Below are 27,553 nucleotides of genomic sequence, written 5' to 3' on the forward strand. Positions count from 1 at the left end.
TCAAAAACTCAGCATAGATTTAATTATAGGTATCTGGGCAGCAATCTTTTAATGTAAACCATTCTCATGGATGTATTAGAGCTGGCTCCATATCAAAAAACACATATAGAAGACTTCTCCTCTGCTATTTAGGAAAGAGTTAGTTATAACTAGAAAAAAATCTCCCAGGACTATCCATGTGCGCCTGTTGATTTGAACAGGAAGCTTTGGTAAGCAAAAATGGGAGAGAGGAGTATGATCTGCTTTGCTGGAAAAAAAAAAAAGGTAAATCTACTTTTATATCTGCATTTTAAGTAACATTTTTAAGTAACATTTTAAAACATTTACCTAAAAGCTCAAAATGGGCAGTGTTTCTGTGTATCATATAGGTATACCCAGATGAGAATGCCTACATTTATTTTTTTTTCCAAAGATATTTGCTGTCATCCAGAAATTGTTACTGGTTTCCTACATTATTAACGATTGATCAGGATTATGCTATTTATTTTTACACCAGTATTATCAGCTGGTGGATGCAATCAACACCACTCTTTGTCTGGGTTTTGCCTCACAAGTGTATTTACAGGGAGCAACCACCTTCTCTCTTTGTCTTTCTTTTGCTATGCTATGTAACTCACACTATAATATTTAGCGCTCCCACCTAAGATCCCCCTGCTTTGCTCTCTATTCTTATTAAGCATTCTTCTCTATTTTGTAAAATACATATGCCTCTTTAGTATCCAACAACTCCCTCCTTGGCATCCAGCAAGCTCTCTTGTTAACTTGTTTCAGCTACAGTCAAAATTTCATGCGTGTGGGCAAACAGAACCAGGGCAAATCTCCTAGCCCCAGTTCACCAGCATCAGTGCCACAGCTGCCCAGCTGTAACTTGCTGACATGCACCAATACCAGGCTATACTTCAGAATCACCTGTCTGTGATCCCTCAGTAATATACCACAGTGACTCCTTCCAGCCAAGAAAATCTCATTATTAGTCTTAACATATATTTTGACCTATGAAATTCTGCCCCATTTCTATGAGGCTTTGATGTCCAGTTTCTTTCTGCCTGAAAGCCCACCTTCGCCTGTACTGACAACTCTGAGTCACCAGCAACCTACATAAGCGCACCCCTAATATGCTAAATCAATTTATGGGACCCTGCAACCATCCTGAGCAGCATCCTTTAAGAGCTTTGCTAGTAACCTTCCTGGATCCCCATCGCTTCTCTTGCAGCACGACCCACTGTCACTTCCACATCCATCAGTGCTTCATTCAAAAAGCAAAGCCTTAAAAATGCTATGTGAAATGCGCACAAGTACACAGCTATTCAGAACACAGCGATCTTGCAAATGACTTTCTAAACCATACCTGTTTTCTGAGACCTTTCTCAGGCCACTTTCTCAGGCACCAGGAACTGATGCTCCGTTTCTCTGACTGCTCTGTTGTGAAATAGAAACTGCACATAAATAAGTCAGTTCTAAACAGATATGGCTTTGAAGAGACACTTCTCAAAACTGATCTAGCTGGCAGATACTGAAAGAATTACTACTTCAGCCATACTAAATATTAAATGCACCCTAAAAAACTAAACAGAAATATACACTTCTGGAAAGTGGTATAAACTACCAGATTGTTATCAGGGAGGAAGAAAGTTATCTAGAAGTGTCATTTATACTGACTTGAGAACGGTTATTGGGAATAAACAACACCAGATCTGTTGCAGAACAAGCATATCCTGTTGAGGAAAGCTATATAAGGAAGATTCTGTGCTCCAGCCACAGAGGCTATATTATCAACTCTTTACAGCGCACTTGAAATACAGCCCTGTGTAGTTCTGGTTTGAAAGCTTCTGAAAACCTATTGAAATGAAGGGCAGGGAGAGCTGAAGAGGCATCTTAATTAAACAGATTTGAAAAAATATCCTTCTTCCTTCAAATCATTCATGGACAAAGCAACCAGGCATTCATACTTCAGCAAGAGTAAAATACTCAGGAGTTTTATTTCAGCTATGACCCTAGGAACTTGGTCCTTTCACCTTGGTGCTGTAGAAATATTTTGAGTATGCTTTTATTTCTTGTAAAAACATAACAGGAAAAAAAAGCAAGAAAAAAGTCTCTTCAAATGCCTGCCAACGTGCCTAACACTTGGGCTTCATAGAGCAGCTTTCCTACTGCAAGGGTTTGCAAGAAACCACACAGGGACTTGCAGTAATCAGCTTATGGTGTCATCTGCTTGGTGTAATAAGACAGAGTACAAGGTAAGCTTACTATGTGGAAAGAGTAGAAGATAGGACCCACCTAATGGAAGCAACTAGCAACAGCCTGAGCAGTACAGAATTTTCAAACCTTCATGAGTTGGAGGATTTGGCAAGGCCACCTAGAACCAAGGACGATGCCTGCCTGAGAGGGCAGAATCCATCACTGTCCAAGCACCCCACAGTAAACACGAGCCTCCCAGGACAAATTTGGTGCCAAAAGGGAGACTTTACATCCAAGTCCACACTCAAAATTACAGCAGCAATTACTATCGATGCATTTTACCCTTCAAGGTGGAAAAGCACTTTGGAGGAGAACATTAATATTTGCACTCAGATGTAACAGGAATGCAGAGTTCACAGCAGTTTCTCAGCGACACACCAGGCAATGGTTAAGGCAAGCCTTTTGAATCCTGCTTTGGTTTTTACCTTTTCAAGTACATTCGAAGTAGTGCCCAGTTGCCTACCAGATGCTGTCTAACCTCATCACCTGCCCGTCAGGAGAAAACTCTTCCCCCTCTCCAGGCAAGTTGATCTTGAGGAGATATGTTCATAAACATGAGTCTACATAAAAATGAACCCTGATGTAACAATCTCTGAAAAATACCAGTGCACTTGAACTTTTGATGTAAAAAAAAAAGTTGCGACATCTTAAATCCTGAATGAGAACTCCAGCCAGGAGGTTTGTAAATACTGTTTAGGTGACCTGTGACATGAAGCAGATCAGAGGATTACTGGAAGAGGAGTATCCTTTGAAGTGTCCTACTGTGAAATATGGCACTTTTATTTCTATTTCTACCACATCATCACTACTAATAGAATGTATTTCATCTGTATCTCTGATATAATTCAACTTCATTTTTTTTATTTTGTTCTAGTATTTGAGGTTTTTTTTCTTTTTACTATCTTTAAAAATGTGACACCTGACCATCTCAAATACCAGCCTGTGCTCCCTGCAATGTGACTGTTTGTGATCCGATCCTGCAAAGTCTGCTCGGCCAAGAGCATGAGAAAGGAATCTAGTGTTAGACCCTGCCTTTGCAGAATCATCTCTTCCAGCCAGGGGTGGACTTTCCAGGGCACGTATCTTCACGAAGGTACATGAAGGTACATATGTGCACCATGCAACTGTGCGTGTTTCGTGGGTTCACATCAGAAAATGAACACAAAAGCTACACCTGAAATAACATCTCCATTGATGGCATTTAAACTGTCTGTCACTTTAATGTCAGCATCCGTTTGTCACAGGCAAATAAGAACTCTGAACAAAACTCTTCATACAAAATCTCACGCTTTAGACTTTTTTTTTCACCCATGTCTGTTCCAAACTTTTGCAGATAACCCCGGCTCCTTACGTGATCTTTTGGCTATTCACTTCCCGTTGCTTCATTTCTGTACCTTTTCTATTCATTTATGACAAGAGTGGAACATAACAAAGAGAACGATAATGCAATTTGTAGATGTCAAAATAACAGCCTCAAAAAAGATGTCAATATTAAATTCATGTATCTGACAACTGCTATACAGGCTTAAAACATACAGCTAATTCATTTTCATTGGAGACAGGACAAAGGGAGAGTTATGTACTCTTTCCAATGCTTGCTGCCTTGCATTTGTTCGCAGCAAAGTTATGCAACCTGTTTTCTAACTGCATAAGATTTTTCTCAAAATTAGCAAAATCTTTGATTTTTCTGGAAGTTATCACAATCCTTCTGCATTTCCAAGCAGAATAAAGTGAAGAGTATATTGAATAGCTCCCTCCTCCTCCCCTGGTGATGTGAGAACACCTGATGATCCAGGACCCTGACGACTGCCCTCCTTCCATCAGGAGGAGCAGCAATTTAGATAAAGCGCTGTTAAAATCCAGGGTGAGCTCGTGCCTGGGTCACCGCTGCCTCCTGCAAGCCCTGGCCCTGGGCACTTCCCTCCCCTGCACCCCAGAGCTTTCCTGCCTGTGCCACAGGGCTCAGCAGCCACCTCCTCCTCCTGCATTCACACTTCTCCCTCCAGCACTTCACTGTTTGTGCCAGTAGGAAAGTCAGGTTCGTAATTACACCCGCTTTCATAAGCTAGGTATGCTAATGGCCACGTTTCTTTGCTGAAGTAAATGTTGTCAGGGAGGTACACAGGACTGTAACTCGGCTGCTTCCTGAAGTTCTTCCGGAGACCTTGGATGAAGGTCTTCCATCCCTAGTGACTGAAGGAAACGATCCTTCCCTCCCTGCTCTATCTTTTTTGCTTTTAAATTAATACCTCTCTGCTGGAAGCTGACCTGCATCACCTGCACCGACAGAGTCAGCCTGTGCTGATTTCAGAGATAAAAGGATGAATAAAAAGCAGGTATTAAAAAATTGCCTCCACCAACAGTTTTATTTAAGATGTATTTTTTTCCTTATTAAGATTCCAAATTGAGATTATGTTATTTTTTTTTTTGAAAAGGGCTATTCTTACATAATAACCCCCATTACTGTGCATTTGGTGCTGAACTTTCAAAGAACATCAAAGTACTGAACTGGCAGAAATCACTGGCTAAATCCTAGGGATCCAAGTTTTTTGAAGTATTCATCTTTTTGCAGCTGCAGCTTCTTCTGCAGGTGCAGGGAGAACATTTTATTTAAGTCAGTTTATTCATCTTGCTCAATTCAAAGGCTAGTTCACTCAAAGCTGAGAAAATCTTTGGTTGTTAGATACAGAGAACCAATTTCCAATTTACGGATAAAAACTAGATAGCAACGGATGAGGTCTAGTCAAGTGAAGTTTTTAGGACACGATGATCTGTCGGTTCTATTATTAACTGGAAAAACTTGCATTTAAATTTATCAAAATGTCCTTGAATACAGGTTTTTAAAAGTCTTCAGCACATTTAAGGAAGCTTTGTATAACTGATTAAAAATAAAAACTGTCTGCAATTTTAAAATTTAACTTCACATTTCACCTGGACAGATTGGTACAGATTATGCGCAAAAAATAACCTATTAAAAATCGCAAAGAGAGGCTAAGCTATGTAGTTGCTTAAATAAATGTGGCTACATATGACATAACTTTCTAAGGAACAAAATAAGCTCTACTATTGTGTTGATGCAACAGACCCTTGTGGAGCAGCAAAACCAACAGGTACTTAAAAAGAACAAATTATGCAAAAATATGGCAAGGACTTAAGCTCACACATCAACAGTACTGTGGTATTGCTTTATTGCAACCCCATACCCTAGAATCTGTGTTCCTTAAGGGGTCATAAATGTGCCATACTGAGGCACTACAAAACTCCAAGACAACTGGAAGACGTGCCTTAAGGAACCATTGCTAACTGGTTCTCCTCTTGCTCTATTTATTGGAGGTATGTGTTAAAAATGCAGTGCTTTAAGTTAAAAGACAAAATGCAATTTGCGTCTAGACAATCTGCATTCCACTAAGTGTAAAAAGGGGCCTTCAACAGCACAAGATATATCCCCGAGACAACTCTCGGGGGACCAGGGGAGCTCCCCCAGCACGACTTCCCGGCAGGAAGAGAGGAGAATGACGTAAGGGAGGTAGATTAGATTAAAATGAATAAAGGAGAGGATATAAAGATATAACCAGAGTCCTTAGAGACAAATGCTGGGAGTGCTGTGGGGATGGGGAGGGAAAAGGGAAGTGGGATTTAGCACCCATCCAACAACACAACTGATTGCTCATTAGGATGCATTTCTGCTGGCACTAGGAGACAAAAGCAGCAGGACCATGATGGCACCAGCTACATGCTGAAGGGTGATGAAAGAGGACTGACTTGACTTCTATCTCCAGGAGGGTTGCCTGCTATTTTATTTCACCAACAGTTCAACAATCAGGGGAAAGACTGAACAGAAGAAGCTGGAGGATGTCCTGGCGAAAGCTATGGAATCTGTGAATTTGGTTGATAAAGAGCTAATCACATGGAATTAAAGCTCATGAAACAACTGGTTGTCCTGGCTACCCAGCAGCCAAGATGCCAGGAGGCGTCCTCACCCCTTCCAGCACCCTCCGGCACTGCAAACTGGCTCCCTCGGCCACGCTGGTGTGAGCTGATAGACAAGATGCACGGTGAACCAGATCAGGGAATTAATCCAAGCTAAAAACAGCAGCAACCTGTAAAACAAATGCTGTAAGCCACTATAAGTCTCCGCTGATCTGCAGTGACCGTGAACTGTTAGAGCTTTTGATTATTTGTCCCTAGGCTAATAGCCAGAAAGAACTTCTGCTTAATTGTCCTACATATGGAAACACCTTTTTGCAGATATTAAAGAAAACTGAGCAATCATTTTACATTATTATGTTAATATTTATAATAATCAATAAATCATCATGGTAATTTCATTATGACCTTCTGCTTTGCTTTTCTACACTGACCTTTACATATGATAGCACTTGCTTATGGTGTAGGATTTTCTGAACAAATCATTGGGCACGTAAGTAAGAACATGCACTATAAAGCTGCATGCACAATTTCAGTTACCAGTCAAAATAATCTGCCTCATTTTCTAAACCATAAAAAACGCTTGTATTCGAGACCATCTTTAGAAGAAAATTTTCAGTTTCTTATAAAGTGTGGAAGATGCCAAAGTCATACAAGAAAATGAGCCATCTACTTCTGTTTCTCCTTGGTAGAGAAAAAACAGAAGCAAGGCACCGCTAGTAAAGAATGCAAATTGATTGTGTGAAGGAAATTATGAGACGAGCTAGTGGATAAGGCTGTGTTTGGAGGAACATTTTCTTCTCTCCATCTATTCCCATGAAAAAATCCAGATAACAGTGACTTCCAGGCCAGTAACACTCCCTTCTCACTTCTGTACTAATAAGTACCTTCCTCTTTGATAACAGGGTTGAGGAACAAAGCCCGTATTCATGGTGTTCACCTCTCCACTGATCAACAGCACTGGCCCCGCACTCCACCTGACCCGGACACATGGGAGAAAGTGTGGACCCCGAGGCTCAGCTTCTTCTCTTAGATAAGTCTGACCTTCAGATGTCCTCAGTGATGCACGGTGCACCCCCTGAATGCCACACGGCTTTATAATAAGCAGCCAGAAACCCGAGCTGAGATCCCCTCTGGGAGCATCTGCAAAATATCAGAGAAGCAATTTCTACCAAAGGAGCACTTTGTCCACGGTTTTCTTCTTCAAAGAATCCGCTGCATCGTCTGGACCATAAAGCCAGTTTAAAAAATGGGGCAGACCTGATTCTCAGGGGTGAGGAGCACAAGCCCAACCAGTCCCCATCTCTGGGCCAATAGTAACAAACACCTTTTCAGAATGTCACCATCAAAAATGAATCTTGGGCACCCAACACGAACAGCTAACCACTCATACCAAGGCACCTCTGCTACTCAACTGTGTAGAGCCCAAGTGAAAGGCTTTGCCTAAACAGTCCTCTAGCAGCTGTTTCCCCCATCACAGTCAAAATTTCTCACTGCTACGCCTTCTATACAGTATTTGATATACATTGGGAAAAATGTACCCAACAGAGGTAGGAGTACTGACCGCAGGCATAAGCCAGCAGGATTCTTTCCACCCTTCAACAGTAGCTCTGTTTTTACTAAGCCAGACACAAACACAGGGGCTGATTAATCATAGAATGTCTGAAGTACAAATACTTTCTATCCTGTTTGTCAAGGGAATAATTTAGAAAGGAACAAAACTGGAAAGCAGACAACAATTTAGCACGACGATATCCATTTCTTTCAGTTCCCCTTTGATAATTCAAAAATAAGCTTACATTTTCAAAGTTAAACTAAACAAAATTAAATTTTAAGATGCTTGAATACACCTATCACATTTGAGTAGCTCATACTTTTTCTTGTTGCAAAGCTAAAATTTAGCATCATACAGACAAAAACGTTTACTATCATTAAGGATTCCCACAAGGTTAACATATCTGCCAAACAAAAGAAAGTAAAAGGATTTGCTCTTTCAGACCCATCAGTGAAGGACTTTCCATTTTACTATCTGTGTCATTCCTCAGTTCAGACTGAAATTATCTAACAATGTTTTTCACCTCTAGGAATATTCCTCTTCTGACATTCAAAAAGGACCTGCACAAAACAATCAAAAATTAGCCTCATTTAATGCAGAAAATTCTGCTTTTCTAACCCTTTCCAGAGAGAAGGCTGAAGACGCTTGCCTTAAAAATCAAGCTTCAAAATCAGCTACTTAATTTTTTCTATTGCACATTTTTTATCCCAAATTAACTGGTTGTCCAGAGTATTTTTAATATTAGGGTATTATATAAGGGTATTTAGTTTTCCTTTTTTTCTACTTACAAAATTTTTTTAAAATTCCACTGGATTACTCAGTTATAATGTAACGATCTGACAGGGTTAAATACAGTATTTTGATTTGTTTTTTTCCTTCCATTTTTTTCCTCTGAACACTAATGGAGTAATGTTGCATAACATCACATATTTCCTTCTTTCTCCTTATTATGAAACTTTCATACACTACAATACCCGAATTCCTAATTTTTAGACTATCCAATCTTCTATTCCAAGCATATTTTTAGGGTTCCTGATACAGGGTTTCTTAATTGTTACTTTCAATCATCTTCACTATGTCTTTCAAAACTTCTGCAGTATAAATATTATTGTTCTACCATGATTAAAAGACTTTCAAAACAAAAATCAACCCCTTTTTCTTTCACTTCACAGATGAGCCCAGTGTTTGCCCAACAATAAACTCCCACACTCCAAAATGGCATTTTATCACCCACCCCGACCTCTGATCACTAACATCGGTGTGCGGGCAAGGTGGTCACGCCAAAACATTTTCACTGCGGTCAGGTTACCTGAAAGGTAACTTTAATGCAACAAACAGTCCAACTTTTCCCATGGGATGTTTATATATCGTCCACTGGCTTGACTGGAGGAAGAATTAGTACCTCAGGCTGTTGTTGAATCCATTTGGGTTCGTACCGCACCAGTTTTTATTCTGTAATCTCTTCTGGTTTGGATAGCAAACACAACAGTTTATTAAGGGCATGACCCAGAGCACGCTGATGTAAGTGGAAGAATTCATATTGACTTGAATGATCTTTGGTCTGATGCCTAAGTAAACTGAAAGACATAACCACTATTTAGTTAAAAATAGTAATGCTCTTGAGACCTTATAATGTTTTTAGGAGTGAGAACCATTCAAATCAAAAGACAAATTTTCAGCCTAGTGTTAAGGATCCTATGAACAGCTGCCATTGATAACTGTACTGACCCTTCATTACACTTGTAATGTGCATGACCTGCATACTTAGATACTTGACTGTATGACTTGCATGCAACCAGTGGGAAATCAGATTTGCCATAGATTTAAACAACAGCAAAAAGAGCTTGCGCAATTCCGCCTAATTGCTTACAAAGTGCTCTTTTGGCAGTGGTGTGTCTTGAAAAGAATGAATGAAGGTCATCTAATCTCTTTATGTTGGAAAGTTCTTGCACACAAGAAAAAAAAAAGTAAATAAAATTAAATTTCACTAAAATTAAGAAGAACATGGGTTTCATTAATCTGTGGGAAAATAAAAGGAGATAGAAAATATATTTAAGGAGTGGCTTTGGAACCTCCAATCTTAAAAAATATCCCAATTTTTTTTCATATTATCTTTCCACTTATTAAATGCTTTTCTACATATAGAAAGAATTAATCTGTCACGCCAGTGATGTTGGCATCTTATGTGAAACAAAAGCATAAATTTCCCACTCTGTGGGGAATCTTCAAAAATTAAAGAAAACTGTATCAGAAAAATCAAGAGGAAACCTTGCCTTCTGCAAGCTATTAAGTTAACTCACACAAGTTTTCTGGTGAATTAAATATAGAACTAGATCAAATAATACTAATTTACTTATTGGTACTGTATGGTAAATGAAAATAAATTAATATTAATAGTTCATTTACATTTTATATTTGTTATTATTAGTTCATATTAGTTATTAAAAATCTATGCCTAAATCCTCTTCCAAATGAAAACACAAATTTTTAACATTAGGGAGGTATGATAAGAATATTTGGTGAAATAATACTTTAGGAAAATAAAATAGATGCTCTGTTGAAGCTGAGAATATTCTGCAGGTGTTTTGACTTGAGCCACATTCTTACCTAGCAGGTCTGCGGGAGAGATTCACTGTGCCTCTAAGCGCAGCAGCTCCCCTTGCCCATCCATGGGTCAGCCCGGTCGCAGGAGCTGGAACCCACCGTGGACCCATCAGGGGATGAGCCTGGAGCTGGGCTGCCCAAATAACAGCTGGGAGTTGGTATCTGGCAGACAGGTTTTCCTCAGAACAAGTTAAACGCAGCATACATCTTTTAAACCTAGCAAAGTAGTAGGAATAGCACGAAAATCTAGATTAAATACACACATGGCAAATTCTTGGTCCAGTTTTGCACTGCTGGTTTTTCTCGTGTCTTCTCTTAACAGCTCTGAAGCCACTTTGTACAGTGAATATTGGGACTAAATTCATCCCAGTGCAACAAGCTGTGTTTCAATTCAACCCGTATGAAGCCTTTACGACACAAATGGTGCTTGTGTGTTGGGTGACACAGTCTGTGATACCAATTAGTATATGCACCAATAATTCAGTATGGGACAAGGTAGCTAAGCAGGTGCAGGTAACTTCTACAGCTGAAAAAAAAAAGTAACCTAATAACAGAGAGACTTCCACGTTTCAAACAAGATCAGGCTTACCACTAAATAAACAATTATTAATTTGAATTGACCATTGCCAGAACATTCAAGGATCATGCAGAAACCAAAATCACCATCCCAGAATAAATCCTCCAGTGAATGGGAAAAACACAAAGAAATTTATTTTGTGTCAGTAACTACCATCTGTAAAGAAAACCCTACGTTAAGAAAGGGCAGGGGTGGGGGTTGTTGGAGGAGGGGGAAGGAAGAAAAAAGACATGGAAATAATTGTTTAGTTACTATGAAGAGAAGAAAATACAAGTCAAGTTTGGAGCCTTGAAAGACTGCCAGCTGTCCGGGCATACATATTTTACCACTGAAGTATGCTTTTGTTTCAGAACAGTTGAGACCCCCAAAATGATGTAATCCCCAGTGGAAGACTGACAAGCTTTGAGATATTCCAAAACACAGATGACACATGAAATAGCAAGTAATCAGTGTAACTATATTGTATATTATCCTGTAAGAATCCAACAACGCAAACCTAATGCACCAGATAACAGCATTGCTTTGAGCAAACCAGGAGTAGAATGTCACAAAGATTTTTACAAAGAAGAAATCATTCAAGATGGACAATTATCTACATGGGTGGAGGGAAGAAAGATGGAGGGGAACATATGCCTTTTATAATTAGGGGTCCGATTATACTGTAGCCGAAAGGGATATTTTACATTTTAAATTTGATTACATTTCAGAATGAAGCACACTAATTGGTATTTCTGCAGTCTGTTTGAAGAGAACTTCATCTACTTAGGGAGGGGGGAAAAAAAAATAACAAAAACCAGTGACCTTCATACCATCTATGCCTAACATCTAGTACTTTTGCCTCAAGTATTCATGGTCTCTTTTTGATTGCTGAAGCTATCTCTGGGAATAAGTGCTCCATGACTCATCCCAGTTTATCTCCTCAAAGCCAGGAAAGAGATACTAGTGGATATTAGAATCAAATAGATATTAAATCTAACCATCACAGCTGCTACAAGGAAAAACAAACCAAACCGCTCCGTCTGCCACTACAAGTAAGAGACTGGAAGAAGTTATTTGCACGGGCAACACACAAGACAGCACCTCAAACCCAGGGCCATCGTGGGAGTTAGTTATGGAGGGGACATGTACAATGTAAAGTGCAGCAACCACCACTTACTGCAAAGCAAAAGGCACAATGCACTCCCAGTTCCTATCAGTCTGCCAGAAACACTGCCATGCTGGAGAAGCAGATGGTAAATAGGCATGGAAAACTGAAGCAAAAATAACAAAGATTGTCATTTCTTGCCTCATAAAACTGTCTGTAAATGAGTTTATATTATCACTTATACAAATGCTTGTTTCTCTAAATATATGCCAGATAAATGCGTATTTTCTCAACAGAAAAATACTAAGACACAAGAACTGAGAAGGAACCACCATGAACATAACTTAGGGGCCATGAACTTGAATATCCAGACCTTTACACAAGGATAGTGCCGGTGAAAGCAGGTGAACTTTCAATATAAGACTATTTCTGAAGAAAGGAGGAGTTTCCAGAATGTGAAGTGAATAGAAAGGCACAAATTAAAAATTATGGACAAAAATAAAGCAACATCCAACTTTTCCAACCTGAACTTTACTGATGAAAGCCCCCAGGAGCAGCTCAGGCACTGAGCACTAAAGTAACGTCCAAAGAAGGGTGGTGGGAACAACCCCAACGGACTGCATCTCCATCCCTGATCCGTACAAGTGTTTTGGGAGAGTAATGTGGGAACAGAGGGGTTTTAGGGAGCTATACAAAAATAAATGGAATGCCTTTGCTTACTGTAGTTTTATTTTTTTTTCCTTTTTAAAAATCAAGTTGGTAACCATTTGTGGCTGGAACTGTCCTACAGTAGCTTGTTCTGAGGAACAGAGGAGATCTAAGAGTAGGAGAGTAAGAACATGGCATTTTCACCTGGGGATATAACAGCTGGTCACTGAAGTCTCCCCACCATAAATTCTTGACCTGAAAAAAAAGAATAACTAAGGGCAGGAAGATACTTCACATACACAAATTCAGCAGAGATGTGAGACAGCCTAGAGGAGGGAGCCTAGGGAGACCAAAGAAAGACTTTAGGAGGTGGTAGACAAAAAAAGCGAGTGTAGCAAGGAGCTAAAGGTGGACTGGATCTATGTGGGTGATGGAGACACAGGGAGAAGAACTGGGGCAGCGGGCTGGAAATGAGGGCGGACGTAAAAACAGATGCACAGGGAGGAAGACGACATGGGTGGTGGGGGAAAAGAGCTCTGGCATGAGGAGACAAAAGAAGGTAAGAGAATATAGGCAGAAAATCTAAAAGTGAATCAATTATTCATAAACCTTAGTACCCTGATGCTGTCAAACACCTGCAAAGCCCAGGTAGTATGTTTACCTGGTGGTAAACATTTGGTCCATTTGGAAGAAAACCTGCTATCGCACTGATCCCTTCACTAGTGCAAGCAGCAGACAGCTATGATGTGCAGCCAAATCATGTGAACTTGCCAATAAAATAAGTATCATTCTCTACAGTCAAAATGTTGTTTCAGCTTTTAAGTGTTTTGCTTTCTTGCTTCAAAAATGATGTCGGAAACATCAAAGGAAAAACAGTGAGTTCATGAAAGCAAGCACTCAAAAATTAACAAATGCCAGAATAATGGTTCCTCAGCATGGACATTAAGATATGAATGCAACCGATTGGCCTTTCCTATTTCTTCTGCCATTTCTTCCTCACTTAGCACACAGGATTTGCAGGAGTGCAAGCGGAGTATGGAGAAAATGGCAGAAAGGGGCAGAAGAGGAAAAGATGATGAAGAAACTGAAGAATTAGATTCTCTTTCCCTGACTCCCAGTTCTCATATCTTGTTAGGTAAGGTCACCAGAGGCAAAGCTCTTTCCAAATGTTTATGTTATTAGTTTTTTTTTCTCTTTTGCAGCCTCCATTCTAATAAGCCACCTTTAAGCTAACACATGGGTGCCTCTGCCACGTCTATATCTTCTCCAATTGCTCAACATTTTAAGAAAAGAAAGGCAGAATTCCTGCCGGGACCGCGGCCTACCTCTGAGGAGCCTCCTGGGCTGCTATTCAGTAACAGCCTGGGAAAGAAGTTGTCATCCAGGTAGCTCTGCTTGGTGAACAGGCAGCAGCATTTTCTATTTTCTTCTCTATTTTTTTTTTTTTTTAATCCTGGGGGCTCCATCAATCACATGGTATGCACAGATTTGTAAAACAAATATGCACAGACAGCACCAGAAACAAAAGCGTGAAAAAGGAGATTTGAATAAACCAGGAACATTCACACATTATATCCACACATTCCCCATATTAACACAAATCCAGGCAAGTCATATACATATTTGTATTGTTTTTTAATCAAATAAATGTGTCTAATCGACTACGACTGGCTGTTGCCACCTCTCATCAGGCAACCATTTCCACAGTAATGTTTATTTTAATGAATAAAGTGGGAAATTAAAGGAGAATCAGACATCTGGTTTTAAACAAGTCTCAGTGATACATAATGCTTTCTAAAATTGTGTAGTGCACAAACATCACTGTTATTTGCACAAAACTCTGAGTTAACAGAGTTCTCTCAATCCAATCTTACAAACATTGCTCTCCTTGCCTGACGAAAGGATATCCAAGAAAGAAAAGGGGAAAAAAAAATCCTTAGGCTGTGATCTGTGAACTTTCCTGTCTTGACAGACCGCAGTCCCAGTGTCTGCAAAAGAGAGCAGGAGGGTCACAGGAAAATGTAACTTGACCTGAAATTTAACCACCAGAGGTGACATTTACTCAACTATAAAATTTAAAACTAAACAAGAACAAATAAGGAGAAAGGGACTACAAGAGCACCTTCTCCATGGTGATCTAGAAATTTAAGACCATGAGAGATCTGCCTTTTAGTTTTATAGTAATGGCTTGAGGATAGATGAAGGGATTTGTGAGAAAGTACTGATTTAAATAAGGTACCACTTTTGAACTTCTGTAGTACATGAAAATATTTTGATGTTATTGAAAGCAAAACAGTCTTAGCACTAACAACAGTTCTAAGGAAAATATTTAAATTATTTTATTTTAAAGAAAGTTCTATTAGCAAGGTTGACAGATCAATTAAAATATTTAGTCCTGCTTATCCCTTTATGTCAGAACTGATCCATAGACAACACTGCAACAGTTTGATCCATGGTTTGATCCATCCCTTAAACTTGATCTCGGGACTGTGCAAGCAGGAGGAGCACTGTGTATTTTCACACTGATTTATACAGAAGCAGAATCTGACCCTTAAATTATAATATATGTGAAAGCAAATTATCTTTACTATAATGAACGATTGAACAGAAGACCTCCAGAGCCAAAATCGATGAGCCTCCAAAGCCTGAGATGAAGAGGGGAAAATTAGGTCATGCTGACTAGTGAACTGCATGGGCAAGTGACGTATGTTTAAGCCATAAAACCCTGAGCTATTTCTTAAATTCTAGAAATCCTTTTCAACATGATTTTCGCATTCCTGGTTCTGCTATTAAAATGTTAAGATGACCAACACAGCAACGGTTTTGCAAGATAAAAGATGGGTTATGATCAATAATTCAAGAAATTTATTTGGTTTAACATTGCGATAACACAGGGCTGTATGACATTTTACATCTGGGCTCGACTGCTTCTTGAAATACTGTATTTCAGCGTATTGCATCATCATTAAAATACATGCAGATTGCTAGCCTGACATAGGTTGACTGCCCAAAATTCAAAGGACAAAACTCACCCTTGAGAAAATCTCATGGTAAGCACAAGAGAATTACTACTACCATGGAGCTGAAGAAAACAGCTAAAAATATCAAAAGCTGACAGCTATTCCTCCTTGCCGCAGTGGAGGCAATGCTATCGGCCCTTGTGCCATCAGACCAAGCACACAGCGTGGTATTTAAAATAGATACCAAACTGACAAGAATTATAATAGAATATCTAAAAACCTCTTACAAGAAGGCATTCAAATGGAACGAAGTAAAATTTTGCAATCTGCAGCAAACACCTTAACATTTGTGTATGTGTACAAAAGAAAAGCAAAACTCAAAAAATCACATTAGTTTTCTGTCATATGGGTGGTGAACACCAACAAGTCCTTTTTTTTTTTTCTTTGACGGTTATTTAATACTTCACCATTTTTGGTTTGCCCAGCTGGGTGTGCTCTGCAAAACAGCAAGAATTTCCTCATCATTTCGCATTATGCCAAAAGTTGAAGGTTTTGCAAGGAAGTGTCTCGTACGGAAAGAAGAAAAAAAGGATTTAACTATGCCACATACACACGTAAAAGTACCTTTTAAATAGTTACCTAATTCTAAAGCAGCTTTTGTTTTCATTTTATACTTAAAGCAAAAAGATATTTGATGTTAGAAGCATCTCCTCAATGCTATTGAATTTACATGCTGAAAAAGAATACAAATCATTAATGAAAATTGCACCATATCAGTTTCCTGTTGCAGTTGGCTGTCCCGCTAAGTTGGCAGTGAGACAGTGGCCTGCAGAGCTGCAGGCATATGTCTCATGTTAAAAAAGAAAAAAAAAAGACCTCATGTTATAAACACTTCAATGAAAATCACTATCCAGTTCAGAGCCAACTGAGACCAGGTGCTGAAGACAAAATAAACAGACAACATATGAAGTAAAAAAAAAAATCCCCAACACCACTGGGCTTCTATTTGGGTTGTCTTCTACCATACATTTTAATACACATCACGAAATCCAAACAAAATATCCCTGTATGTGTACAAAGCAGCCTGATTTTCTCACTTTTAGGCCCATAGCTTTTTAACACTGATTTTTAGGGTATGCCACATATTTTTAAGACCTACAAAAATATGTATATGCAAATTTAGATATAAGTTAATCCAGAACACTACTTTGTCTCCCAAACAATTCACTAGTAAGCGCTCTGTGTTTCCCAGTCCAGGAATCCACCCAGACAGCGACACAAAGCCTGAAGTCAGCGACTACTGATTTGGTTTGCATGTTTCCCACAGAAATGGGAAAAAAGCCTTTAAAAAGGCCATAGCAGAAAGGTACTGAAGGTCTCAGAGAGCTCAAGGGTCCTAAGGAGAGCTGACAAAAATCAGGACATGTACTCTGTGCCTGCAGCCAGTGGCTAAGGCAGAGCAGGTCATTGCTTTGGTGCATACACAATTTCTAACTATTTTTGTAGAGCGGTCACAACAATCCTCATTGATCATTCTGACTGTTGTGTAAATCAGACAAACATCTTGGGACATGTGAAGCGATTTTTTTTTCCCCAAAAGCTCTGTTACCATGAAGCAAAGGCCTGAAGCGTTGCAGAAGTGGCAGCATCTTGGGGTTAATTGGATTGCAGGAGCTCCCTCGGCAGCCCCTCTTGCAGGGCCAGGCAGCAGCTTTGCCTGTGTCTGCCCGGTGCTCCTGGCAGGGGGGACATCAGATCCGCCATCCTCTGGGACTGCTGGATCTCACTTTCCACTAGGTCATGTCCAAAATGCATTGAGAAAATACAAATAATATAGATAGCAGGAGGTCATCTTACACACACCCTCTGCCAGTCAGAGAAAGGGGTATTTTAGCTGTCTATAAAATCAGCTGGGGCAACGGGAAAAAAAGCCTCCTGGATATCCGACTCCCATTTCAGAATTGGGACAAAATGGTCTGAGTTTGCTCTGGCTGCAGTAATAATGTCTGCACTGTGGCAGGATGAAGCTGTTTAGCTCTATCAACAGAGACTATATTTCGTTGTGTAATGCAAAAGGGAAAACTCATTCCAACTGAGCCTTGTCTGCATGCCAGCCTGGGAGGGCTCTGTGGGGCAAGGACCATCTCCTCACTACTGAGGGAGACACAGGAGGCATGGAAGTAAGAAACATTGCCATAATCTGAGATGGCTTTCTTTTTCCATCCTTTGCTTGGAGCCATCCTATCAGAAAGTTTTTCTTTCTTGTAATGCATCCACAACAATGGCAGCAGTCCTGAATTTTGCCAGCATTTACAGATCCTCTGTAAATCACAGCAGATTTAGCTCCACACAGACAATACTCGGTCGCATCTCTGGAACTTGCCTTCACTACAGAGCAGCAGTTGTGACTTGCTGGCTATAGGACAGAGCAGAGTCCCCAGACAGCACAGCCTGTACCATGGGTGTCAAACTCATTTTCACCATGGGCCACATCAGCCTCGCGGTTGCCTTCCAAGGGCTGAATGTAATTTTAGGACTGTATAAATGTAACTAGTACTACTTGAGTTCGACACCCCTGGCCTATACTAATCATGTACATCCAACAGCCTAACCCATTGGGAAGACCACTTCTTCCTAGTTCAAACCTGAGTGCAAAGCTTTCCCGCTAACGTTGGGCATGAAAATGACCCTTTAGCAAAAGGGACTAGAGACAGCTAATCTGTATTTCAGAGAGAAGCCTGTCTGGACATTCAAAATGTTTAGCTATTCGATGTGTTGAGGTATTACCCCACCCTCTGTAACCCCCTCTATGAACTTTTAATATAAACAGTTTAGTTTATAAACGTTCACTCTGGTGGGGAGCTGATCCCTATCTACTTGCAGCCAGACTCCCACGCATGCCTGCAAGCAAGGAGCAACCCTTAAACTGAGTCCTGCACCCCAGACCTGTGGGACTGTCCCAGAAGGACCCAGCATTGCTAACACGTGGCTCTTTTGTTGGTGGTGGTGGTTGGTTTTATTTTCCTTTGTTTGTTTCGGGGGTTTGTTTTGGTTTGGTTTTGTGCAGACAATGCAAATGCAGAGCTCCTGAAGTGTTAATGGGCAAAACGGAACCCTTGAGAAGGGCTGGGAGACAGCACAGCTTGTTAAGACATCTCTAAATGTTCAAAAAAAAGAACAGAACTTTGAATTTCTTGGATTGCATTTCTTTGAAAGCTAAGAAGGGATAATATTGAATTTTGTTTTTTTCCCTAAAAGACAGCAAGAAACAGTATGGTTGTGGCTTTATTTTATTTTGGATAAATATAGCCAGTTATAATTCTCGGCAAAAATACCCACATTACATAGAAATACCAGATTAATCCTTCTCTAATTTGGCTACATGCTGGCATTAATACAGCATTTAGCTTTCAAGAACGTGTGAAAAAAGTATTTTTGTTTTCATCTAGCCATTACTTTTTAAAATTTTTTAATCAGTTCTGTTGTGAAACTCATGGCTTACTTGGAAATAAGCTATTAGATGTGCAAGATAAGGCTAGTCTTTCACTTAACTAGTGGAAACCTTATAGAAGATATTCTCGATAAAATCATGCAAAATTTAAAACCACTCAGCCTTTACTCTTGGATTTTATAATTTTAAACAATGTTAGTTTCACAGTATTTTCCTGAACTGCATGAACTGGGTGAGGAGGGGGTAGAGATCACCAGTAGATCCCTGAGCTACATCTCCACCGTGAAGCCGGGGATGCTCTCCTGTGTCCTTGCACAACAGGGGTGGCACATTCCATCAGATCTAAAGGGCCCACATTATAACCCCACTCCAGGACCTGATTTCGTACCTACGTACCCATAACTGGGAAATCGTTGCTCCAAACCAGCAATGAAGCCAAGACCACAGCCAAATGAAAGTGTGTCTGTCCTCTGAGCGAACTGGCAATCCCTTTCTAGGAATGTAAATGTTCATTGCAAAACCAGCACTGACTTTAGGACTCATGATACTCTGGCCATGCTGACAGTAAGGTAATGATACGTCTCCAGGTAACATTTCCCCCAAGAACTGTGTGCTGAGGACAACCAGAAGCAGAAAAAACAGCGTGTGTCTAACCCAATACAGCAATGCCTATACTTGAACACATAACATTTAGAAAAAGCAATGAAAAAGCCCAGATATTCATTTTGTGATTGAAAATTTCAGTTTTTAAAGGCTGATAAACAGCAGTTCCTGGCACAAGAAGGTTCCTGCTACCCCTGTGCCCAAGAAGGGGCAACCTCTGGCTCCCCCGGCCTGTGTGCAGCATGGCTGGCTGCCCCCAGCCCAGCCGTGCCCTCCCGAGCCTGCCACAAGCAGCAGGTCTGCTCTACAAAGCTCCCATGGAGGTTTGCAGATGAAAAAGAGAGAGCAATGCAGCTGAAAAAACAGTTTTTTAATTGCTTTGTGGCTCTATTAGCATTACGTTTGCATGTGCTTGTAGCTCTACGTGGACACTTGGAAAACTAGATGAACAGATAAGATTATAAAATAAATATGATATTTTACAGCTTTTTTCTTTTTAACAGCTGCCAAAAAGAACCTCTCCCAAAATGCCCCCCAACCCAACATTCTGTTGAAAAGCATCATTTTCCATTATGTTTTGGTCTGTTCTGTTTCCCCTCCAATTTGTAACTTTCTGCTGGAAACAGTGATGAAGAACATATGTCTGCGGTAAATTACACCCAGGAGAAATCTCAGAGCTGTTACATTCAGTTATATTACCCAAGACATTAAGACAGTCTACCACAACACGTATTATTTAACAGTTCCATCAAACACAACACCACTAATATACTTTTATGTTATTATGCATGCAAAAAAATTGTATCATATTTCTTAAATCTCATTAGGTGATTAATGTGTTGCATTTTCATTTTAATTAACAGTTCCAGGATATTTTTAGTGCTTCAGTGAAACAAGGTGTTACATGCAGAATGTTATCATACAAATATTTTGGAAAACACATGTTCAGGCAACAATAAGGCTGAGAATCTAACACTCAACAGCCGGGAAATCGTGAGTGCTTATGCTTCTTTCACAATATAAGCTTACGCAAGTGCTGCATCTTAATGTATTCTGCAGAGGGTTGTAATCAACTAGGCTACATCAGGGAAATCCAGTGTGGCCAATGGGATGGACAGACTAACAACTCTGAGAATCGCTTTCTTTTCTACTTGTTATGGACACACCTAAGCAAATACCAACCCAGTTTAACCAAAAAACAAACACAACATAACTATCTCCTGTGCACTGATGAGCTGCATCTTTTGAGGGAGGTTTGCACTAGTTCTGAGAGGTAGTCACATCACTGGAGATTTCCTATAGGCATAGACTCAGGCAAGTAAAAGTAAGCTTATATTTAACAAGTATAATAGGAATAAAAGATACCTCATATAAACCCAGCTATTACTTTGACTGATGACTTGACCTCAAAAATAAAGTTTTCTAAAGTTTCACGAAGGTTTTACATTTTATTTCTCAACTGACTTCACAGGAACAACAAATAAAATCAATTAAAAATTGTATCTGTCAAGACTGAACACCTTACAGAGAAGAGGAAAGTGAAAAACTCAGGCAGCAGTTCAGAGCCACAGCTGACATAACGCCTTTTAATTTCAGCTTAAATCAAACAGTGTTAGTACAGTGTTGGGTCCAAACTAAAACCAAAGCATCAGGCATCAGGTGTATTGGGAAGTGGAGCACAAAGTCCTCTCTGTGCAAATAAATGTAGTCACTAATACCCAAAAAAGTAATTTAATAAGCTTCTTCAAGTTCCAAAATGAGTCACACAAAGCTGACTGCGACAGCCCACTTCGTGGACTGTAAACTGAGTCCCAGAGAAAGTCACTTGATGAATATCATACAGAGTCTCACCTACTTTATTAGTACTTATTCATAACGTGTTAGAATAACTGAAGTTATGTTTTTCTGGTTCTCTATGGTGTTCATTCCATAACACTGAACGCAGCCATGGCTCATAGAAAATACACTATAGAATCACGAAACTGAAGACTCTGCTGCAATGCACACAGGAGTCAAACGATGGCTGCATGGGAAACTGAGTTACTGTCATTTCTCAACTTTGAAGTGCTTGGCTTTGCAGCCTACACGATATTATTTCTGTATGCCTTTTGAAAGGTAACAGTGAATTTTGCTGTCTGTTGCTATAACCAGTAATGTCCAATCATGCATCGCGAGCCGGGTTTGAAACTTAAACCTGCGGCTGTGCAGGTTAAGCTCCTCAGAAAGAGCAGAGTTACTGCAGAACGGATATTGAATATTCAGGAACTTGGGCTCTACATGGGAATCTGGAGGCAAGGAGTAAGCCAGCAGGCAGTGTCTTGAACCTACCCAGTAACTGGCTTACTTTCCTCTCCTGACATGTTCAAATTAACATTCCACCTATCATGTACCTTGATGGAAAACTCAACATAAAATACTGAACATTTTGCTTTGTTCGGATCATGAATGAGAGATTCCAAGAATTACTGAAATTTATTTTAGTCTAATTAACTTCTTTGACCATTTAAGAACAGAAAAGGTTTGCTCTTATTTCTGACTTATAGTAAAATGTGGGCAGAATGCTGTAGGTCTGGACCACGACCTGTCCAGCCCCGTGGCTGTTGCTATCCAGCAGAGCTGGGCTGACCTTGTAAAAAAACAGGCCAACCTCTACCTGCTAAAAGGAGTAGCTGTAGTTCACAGCGTGGTCTGCTGGAAGCAGAAGACATCTCAGCATTATACTTGCTATCGTACCAAAAGGGGAAACCAGCACTGCCATCTATTCCCTGACTTTCAGCCCTGCTGCAGAGAACATCCTCCTGTGCCTTTGAAAGAAAGCTTGCAGGTGCTCTGATGGTTCTGACTTGATTTCCCTCTCAAGCAGCGAGTAAGGAACCCAAGATTCAGAGGGGAGCAGGATGCAGAACACACAGGACCGGCAAAATACCAGTCAAGAAAAAGCAGATCTAAGGCTGCTCATGTTTTTTCAGTCTCTCCAATTCAACTGTTCAGCAAATTACAAATTCAGCAAATACCACTAATGCTGAGAAAGCAAACTGTTGCATGAATGAAGTCTTAACAACTACCAAAAGGGCATTCCTTGAAATTCCATTTTATATTTTCCTCCCAAGACAATCCTTAATTTTGGTCAGAACAGTAATTGTTGATATTTTTTTTTCCTCTTCTATGAATAAGGCAAAAGAGCTGTCATTCTAAATAAGATGCAAAACCAAGGAATGCTGATAAACCAAGAAAAGTATGTGAGCAAGCGGGAATACTATCACACATGTGGACAAAAAGCACAAATAATCAGGCACAGAAGTGAAAAGTTGCAATGGCCCTGGCTCTGTGTCATGCAATTAACTTCGTAATGTAATAATGGTGTGCTTGGTCTAAAACCTGTATGGGGTCTGGGTGCGATGGAGTTATCTTTCTTCACAGTAGTTGTTGTACAGTTTTGGATTTGTGGCTAAAAAAGTGTTGATAATACACAAATGCTTTGGCTATTGCACAGCATCAAGACTTTCCCTTCTTCATAGTCAGATGCCCCCGTAACAGAGTGAATATTTATGCATAAGGAGATGAATGCCGTACTTCAGACACCCATCATGCTTCTAACAGTCTGCCCACTATGTAAAACCAGAGAAGTAATTTTATTTCTTAAACTAAAGAGTCTTTGAACTGAAACATTCATTCACCTGTTCATGTCCTCAGAATTTGAGAGCAAACACACAGATACCTTTACTCCAGAAACATGCATGCTGGAAATCAAGCATAAAAGTGTATTCATAAAAATAATGGAATTATTGACAGGTTATGGAATATAAGACAAGCACAATGTGTATTTTGATATTTATTTGTGCTTGCAACTAAATAACCTAAGTGTACAAAGAGCAACAAGGGAAGCATCTGTGTACACAGGAATGCAGCTTCTTGTTGGTACTCAACCAGTTTTAGAGACCAAATCTTCCTTTAGGTTTCTTAGGAACAACAAGGAGAAACTGGTAAAATTAGTGGTAAAAGGCAACATATGAAAATGGAGGATTATAAATAAGGGGTTGGACTACACCATATCCAGTGGAAGACACCACTGAAGTTGTGAGGAAAGCACCATGTAGCAGACAAGATGTGCAGTACATATTGAAATCAGGAGATCAAAAGTCCACAGGAAACCTGGAGCAGTGCCAGGCACATACAGCCATAGATAGTGGGCACCATGGCCAGGAGTGTTAAAACAACAGTGCAGTGCAATTACAACTGAACATACCCATTTCTGCAGCTAACCATTACAGTATTTTACACTCAAAGCAACAGCAGACTGGTCAGACCACACCTGTATTTTACAGCAGAAGTGTCCACAGGCAATTGTACCAGAATAACCGACACCAGTATTATTCCACTGCCCTTCAGACTTCCCACTTAGGCTCATTCTTGGCAAAGGCTTTCAATCTTAAGTTCCTCACAACATCTTGATTTATGTTCATATGCTCCCTACCTGAAAGATGACTTAGTGACCTGCTTGCTATTAGCAAGTATTGAGAAAACTGACCACAGGAAGTGAGATCCCTTCTGCCATTCAGGTATGCCACCCCTGAGTCATAGTTCGTTCATTTTAACAAATGTTTTTAACAATTATTTATTTCTAAAATGTGGCACCAGCAGCAAGAGGTTAGGGCTTTCCTACTTTGTGAGTGCTCATCTAAAAAAAGGCTTAGCGTGTTATTTTTAAAGGCTAATGTTCATGTCGTTTCAGCAAAAAGCTTGATGTTGGTTTTAGACACATTTCTTCTTTTATGCCAGACAGGCCAGCTCCTCATATTCACAAAGCAACTGTGGTTGACTGAACATGCTTCCAGAATTAATTTTGACTTCCTGAGGTCAGCTTTACACTGATCAATGAAAGAAACTGTGGACAAGATTACCTTATGAAAACACCCAAACTTAGCCAACCTTTAACAAAAAGAACAACTTGTAGAGCTTTCATCAGACTCAGCACTATTCAAGGACAGCTTGTCAGCATTTGGCATATATGAACATGGGAGACAGAACAAATGTAAAGGAAATCCTTGTGCTTACTCACATACCCTCAGCACCACAGACAAGTCAAGCTGCTTTTGTGTTTCGCCCAGTTCCCACATTCGCAGCCATGCAGTTTCACACCACACAAGCAGAATCTTACCTGTTATTTTCTGCAACACAGGAGATGGCTCCGGTTCATCACAAATGGCCTTGACAAGGGCCTTTTTCACCTCTTCTTCAGCTGCATCCAGCTCTTTTCCACTTTTGATTTCTCCAACCACAGAATACATGTATACCAGCAAGACAAGGAAGTCTTCACAGGTATAATCATCTTTCATCCTCTCGTTGTAAGATTTGATCATTGGCAATAACTGGTTCAAAACACTGGGCATTTCTGACTCACCAATAGTCTGAAAAACAGAAGAAAGATTGTGTCACATTGACCATGTAGTGCTTATCAATTACCAACAGACATGCTCCTGCCTGTATCCACAAGTTATTATTTCTCATAACAGTAATGCTCATTTAATGAAACATTGTTCAATATTTGCATTCTCACTTGTCAGCACATAGTCCTGTGACTTATTTGCTGCTCAGACAGTAAATACATCATTTTCCTACAAGTTTTCTCCTAGGGCCTCACGACAGCAGCATCTTAGCATTTGAAAAGCCTGATGATTACATGTTTTCCATGTACCAGTATGATGAGAGGACAGGAGCATCAGTGTCTGTGCTATGGGCAGAAATGGTACAAAGCACAAGGTCAAATACTTCCTCTAAATTTTGGGTCTCCTCCTTGGGCCTGATTTTGTACTTGAGCGGGCAGTTCGAAATCCCGCTCCCATTGATTTCAACTGCTATTGCAAGTTCTCAGCACATCCGCAAACCTGACCCTATCCTTTCAGGTTAGAAACCCAGAAAATTAGAAACAGAGGGAGCCACCTGTGAAGTGTGTGGTTTAGGTGACTGGTGTGTGTTCCTAGAGGAGCTGAACAACAGGAGCAAGGACAGTGCAGCAATCACCTGCCTGGGACATGCCCTGAACCTTTTGTCCCTCTGTTTTCTTCACAGCACCCTCACCACCTTCTCAAGCCATGTAACAGGGGCCTTCCACATCAAAAAAGCTTTCTTTGCCAGGCAGGTCAGGCTCATTCCCATGGCACATCCATGCAGCGAGGTAAGGCAAAGGCCATGTGGAAGCGAGGAGAAATATGTGACCATGAGGCTGAAAGATGATCATAATAGGTACACAAGGAGATGAAGGTTGACAGAGAACAGGAGGGGGGAAACAGTATACTGGCATGCCTTAGGTCCTCTGTGGGAGAGGTGTCCATTCAGCTTTCCTGTTGTTGTAAAAAGGAGACTTCAGACACGAATCCCCTGAAGCGCCACGCCGGTATCCACATCACCTAACACCAGGGCTGGGGTTTGGATTCACTGTGCCAGTCTCTGCCACTCGGGACAGCAGAGTGACTAATGGTAGCAGCAAACTGCTGCCCTTGCTGCACACACACACAGCTGCATGTGAAATGCCCACACACCAATTTTCTGCTGTGGGTTAGTCTGCAGTGGGACCAGGTGAGAAGCGAGGCCAGTGCAAGGCAAGCAGGAGGAGCACGCTGTTCCTGCACGGGGACGGACGTGTGGGAGGAGAGAAGATGGCTTTCCTTTCTTAATGGTGGTGTGATCAGTCAGATCCACCTGAGATGTCTCCTGCAATGCCACCTTCGGTACCCTGCCCCTTGCTCTGTGATTGCCAAACAGCTCCCTGTGAAAACCTGTGTGTCAGTTCATAGTGTACAGTGAAACACTGAATCTCCTGTAATCCAAAGAGCTGAGCCTGCAAACGTTTATTCTCGGTTGTTACTGCACCGACTTCAAACTGGCCAGTCATGGTAAATATGCATCACATTCAATAATACACACTTTAAATAGATTCACAGTAATAAAATACAGAACAAACAAACCAGAAAAAGACAGAGATTTATACAATAACAAAAACATACAATTAAGTTTATCACTGCTTTTAAGTGCATTAATATATTTCTGATCTCCTAGACTTTCTGAAACCTGGGCAGGGACTCCAGAGTCTGACCTCAGGAACAAGAAAACTGAAAGTCTCATCTCCTTGTGTACTCCATACAACACTTCAAGGGGTCCTAGTTCTGGTTGTATTTTGTTTTAGTTGTTTTTTGACAATCTCAGAAACACTAACAAGCATCTCATGAACTGTGATTTTTATACCTACGCTGATCCACTACAGATCACAATCATATAGCAAGCACGAATTACTCAAGCTCTCAATAAAGTTTTTCCAAGCCTGTGCTACAGGAAACAACACTTCTATGGATTTTGGGCCCCACCCTGCTCCTGACATACCAGTTTTGCCATAGGCCCATCTTTCAAGGGACTTTAATGTGGTCAGATGTTATGTTCCTATTCAAATACATACCTTCGAGAAGAATTTTCCAACTACCCACATGCTAAACCTACCAGTAAGTGCACACTGTGGACTTGAAGCAGTAAATTACAAAGCTGCAGTGGTCAAGATCATTTGGGAGCCAAAAAGGAACATTTGGAAATCTGGGAGGGCTTGGCACCCTGTGTGTGTTTGGGCAGGGAGCATTAAATCACAAGCACAGCCAGTCCAGGCGCTGCTCCACCTGCAAGTCAGTCTTTGGTGGTTGGCGCTGCTCTGGCACAGGCAGCTGGGCCACCCTCGGGACAAGGTGGTTGGTTCCCAAATTTGAACTGAGCCCTGCCTCAGTTCGGTGTTACCTGCTCTTTTCTTGAAAAGTGGCACAAACAAATTATCATCTGCATGCCAGCTCAATAAATACCTAATCACCCAGGTCCTAAAATGGAAAAAGACAAAACTTCAAGGAATTCAGAGGTATGCATCGACCAG

The 27,553-nt window shown here is 40.5% G+C and overlaps 1 protein-coding gene across 1 annotated transcript in view; it reads right to left on the minus strand.

The window, feature by feature from the left end:
• SCFD2 (sec1 family domain containing 2) overlaps positions 1-27,553 on the minus strand; it is a 197,899-nt gene that overhangs the window by 84,979 nt on the left and 85,367 nt on the right. The window contains exon 5 of the mRNA XM_021285832.2: positions 24,806-25,055. Within this exon, the coding sequence (XP_021141507.2) occupies positions 24,806-25,055 (250 nt within the window). The remainder of the gene's footprint in view (positions 1-24,805; positions 25,056-27,553) is intronic.

The sequence above is a fragment of the Columba livia genome, chromosome 4 (genome assembly GCF_036013475.1).
Source record: "Columba livia isolate bColLiv1 breed racing homer chromosome 4, bColLiv1.pat.W.v2, whole genome shotgun sequence".
In the NCBI taxonomy this organism is placed as follows: Eukaryota; Metazoa; Chordata; class Aves; order Columbiformes; family Columbidae; genus Columba; species Columba livia.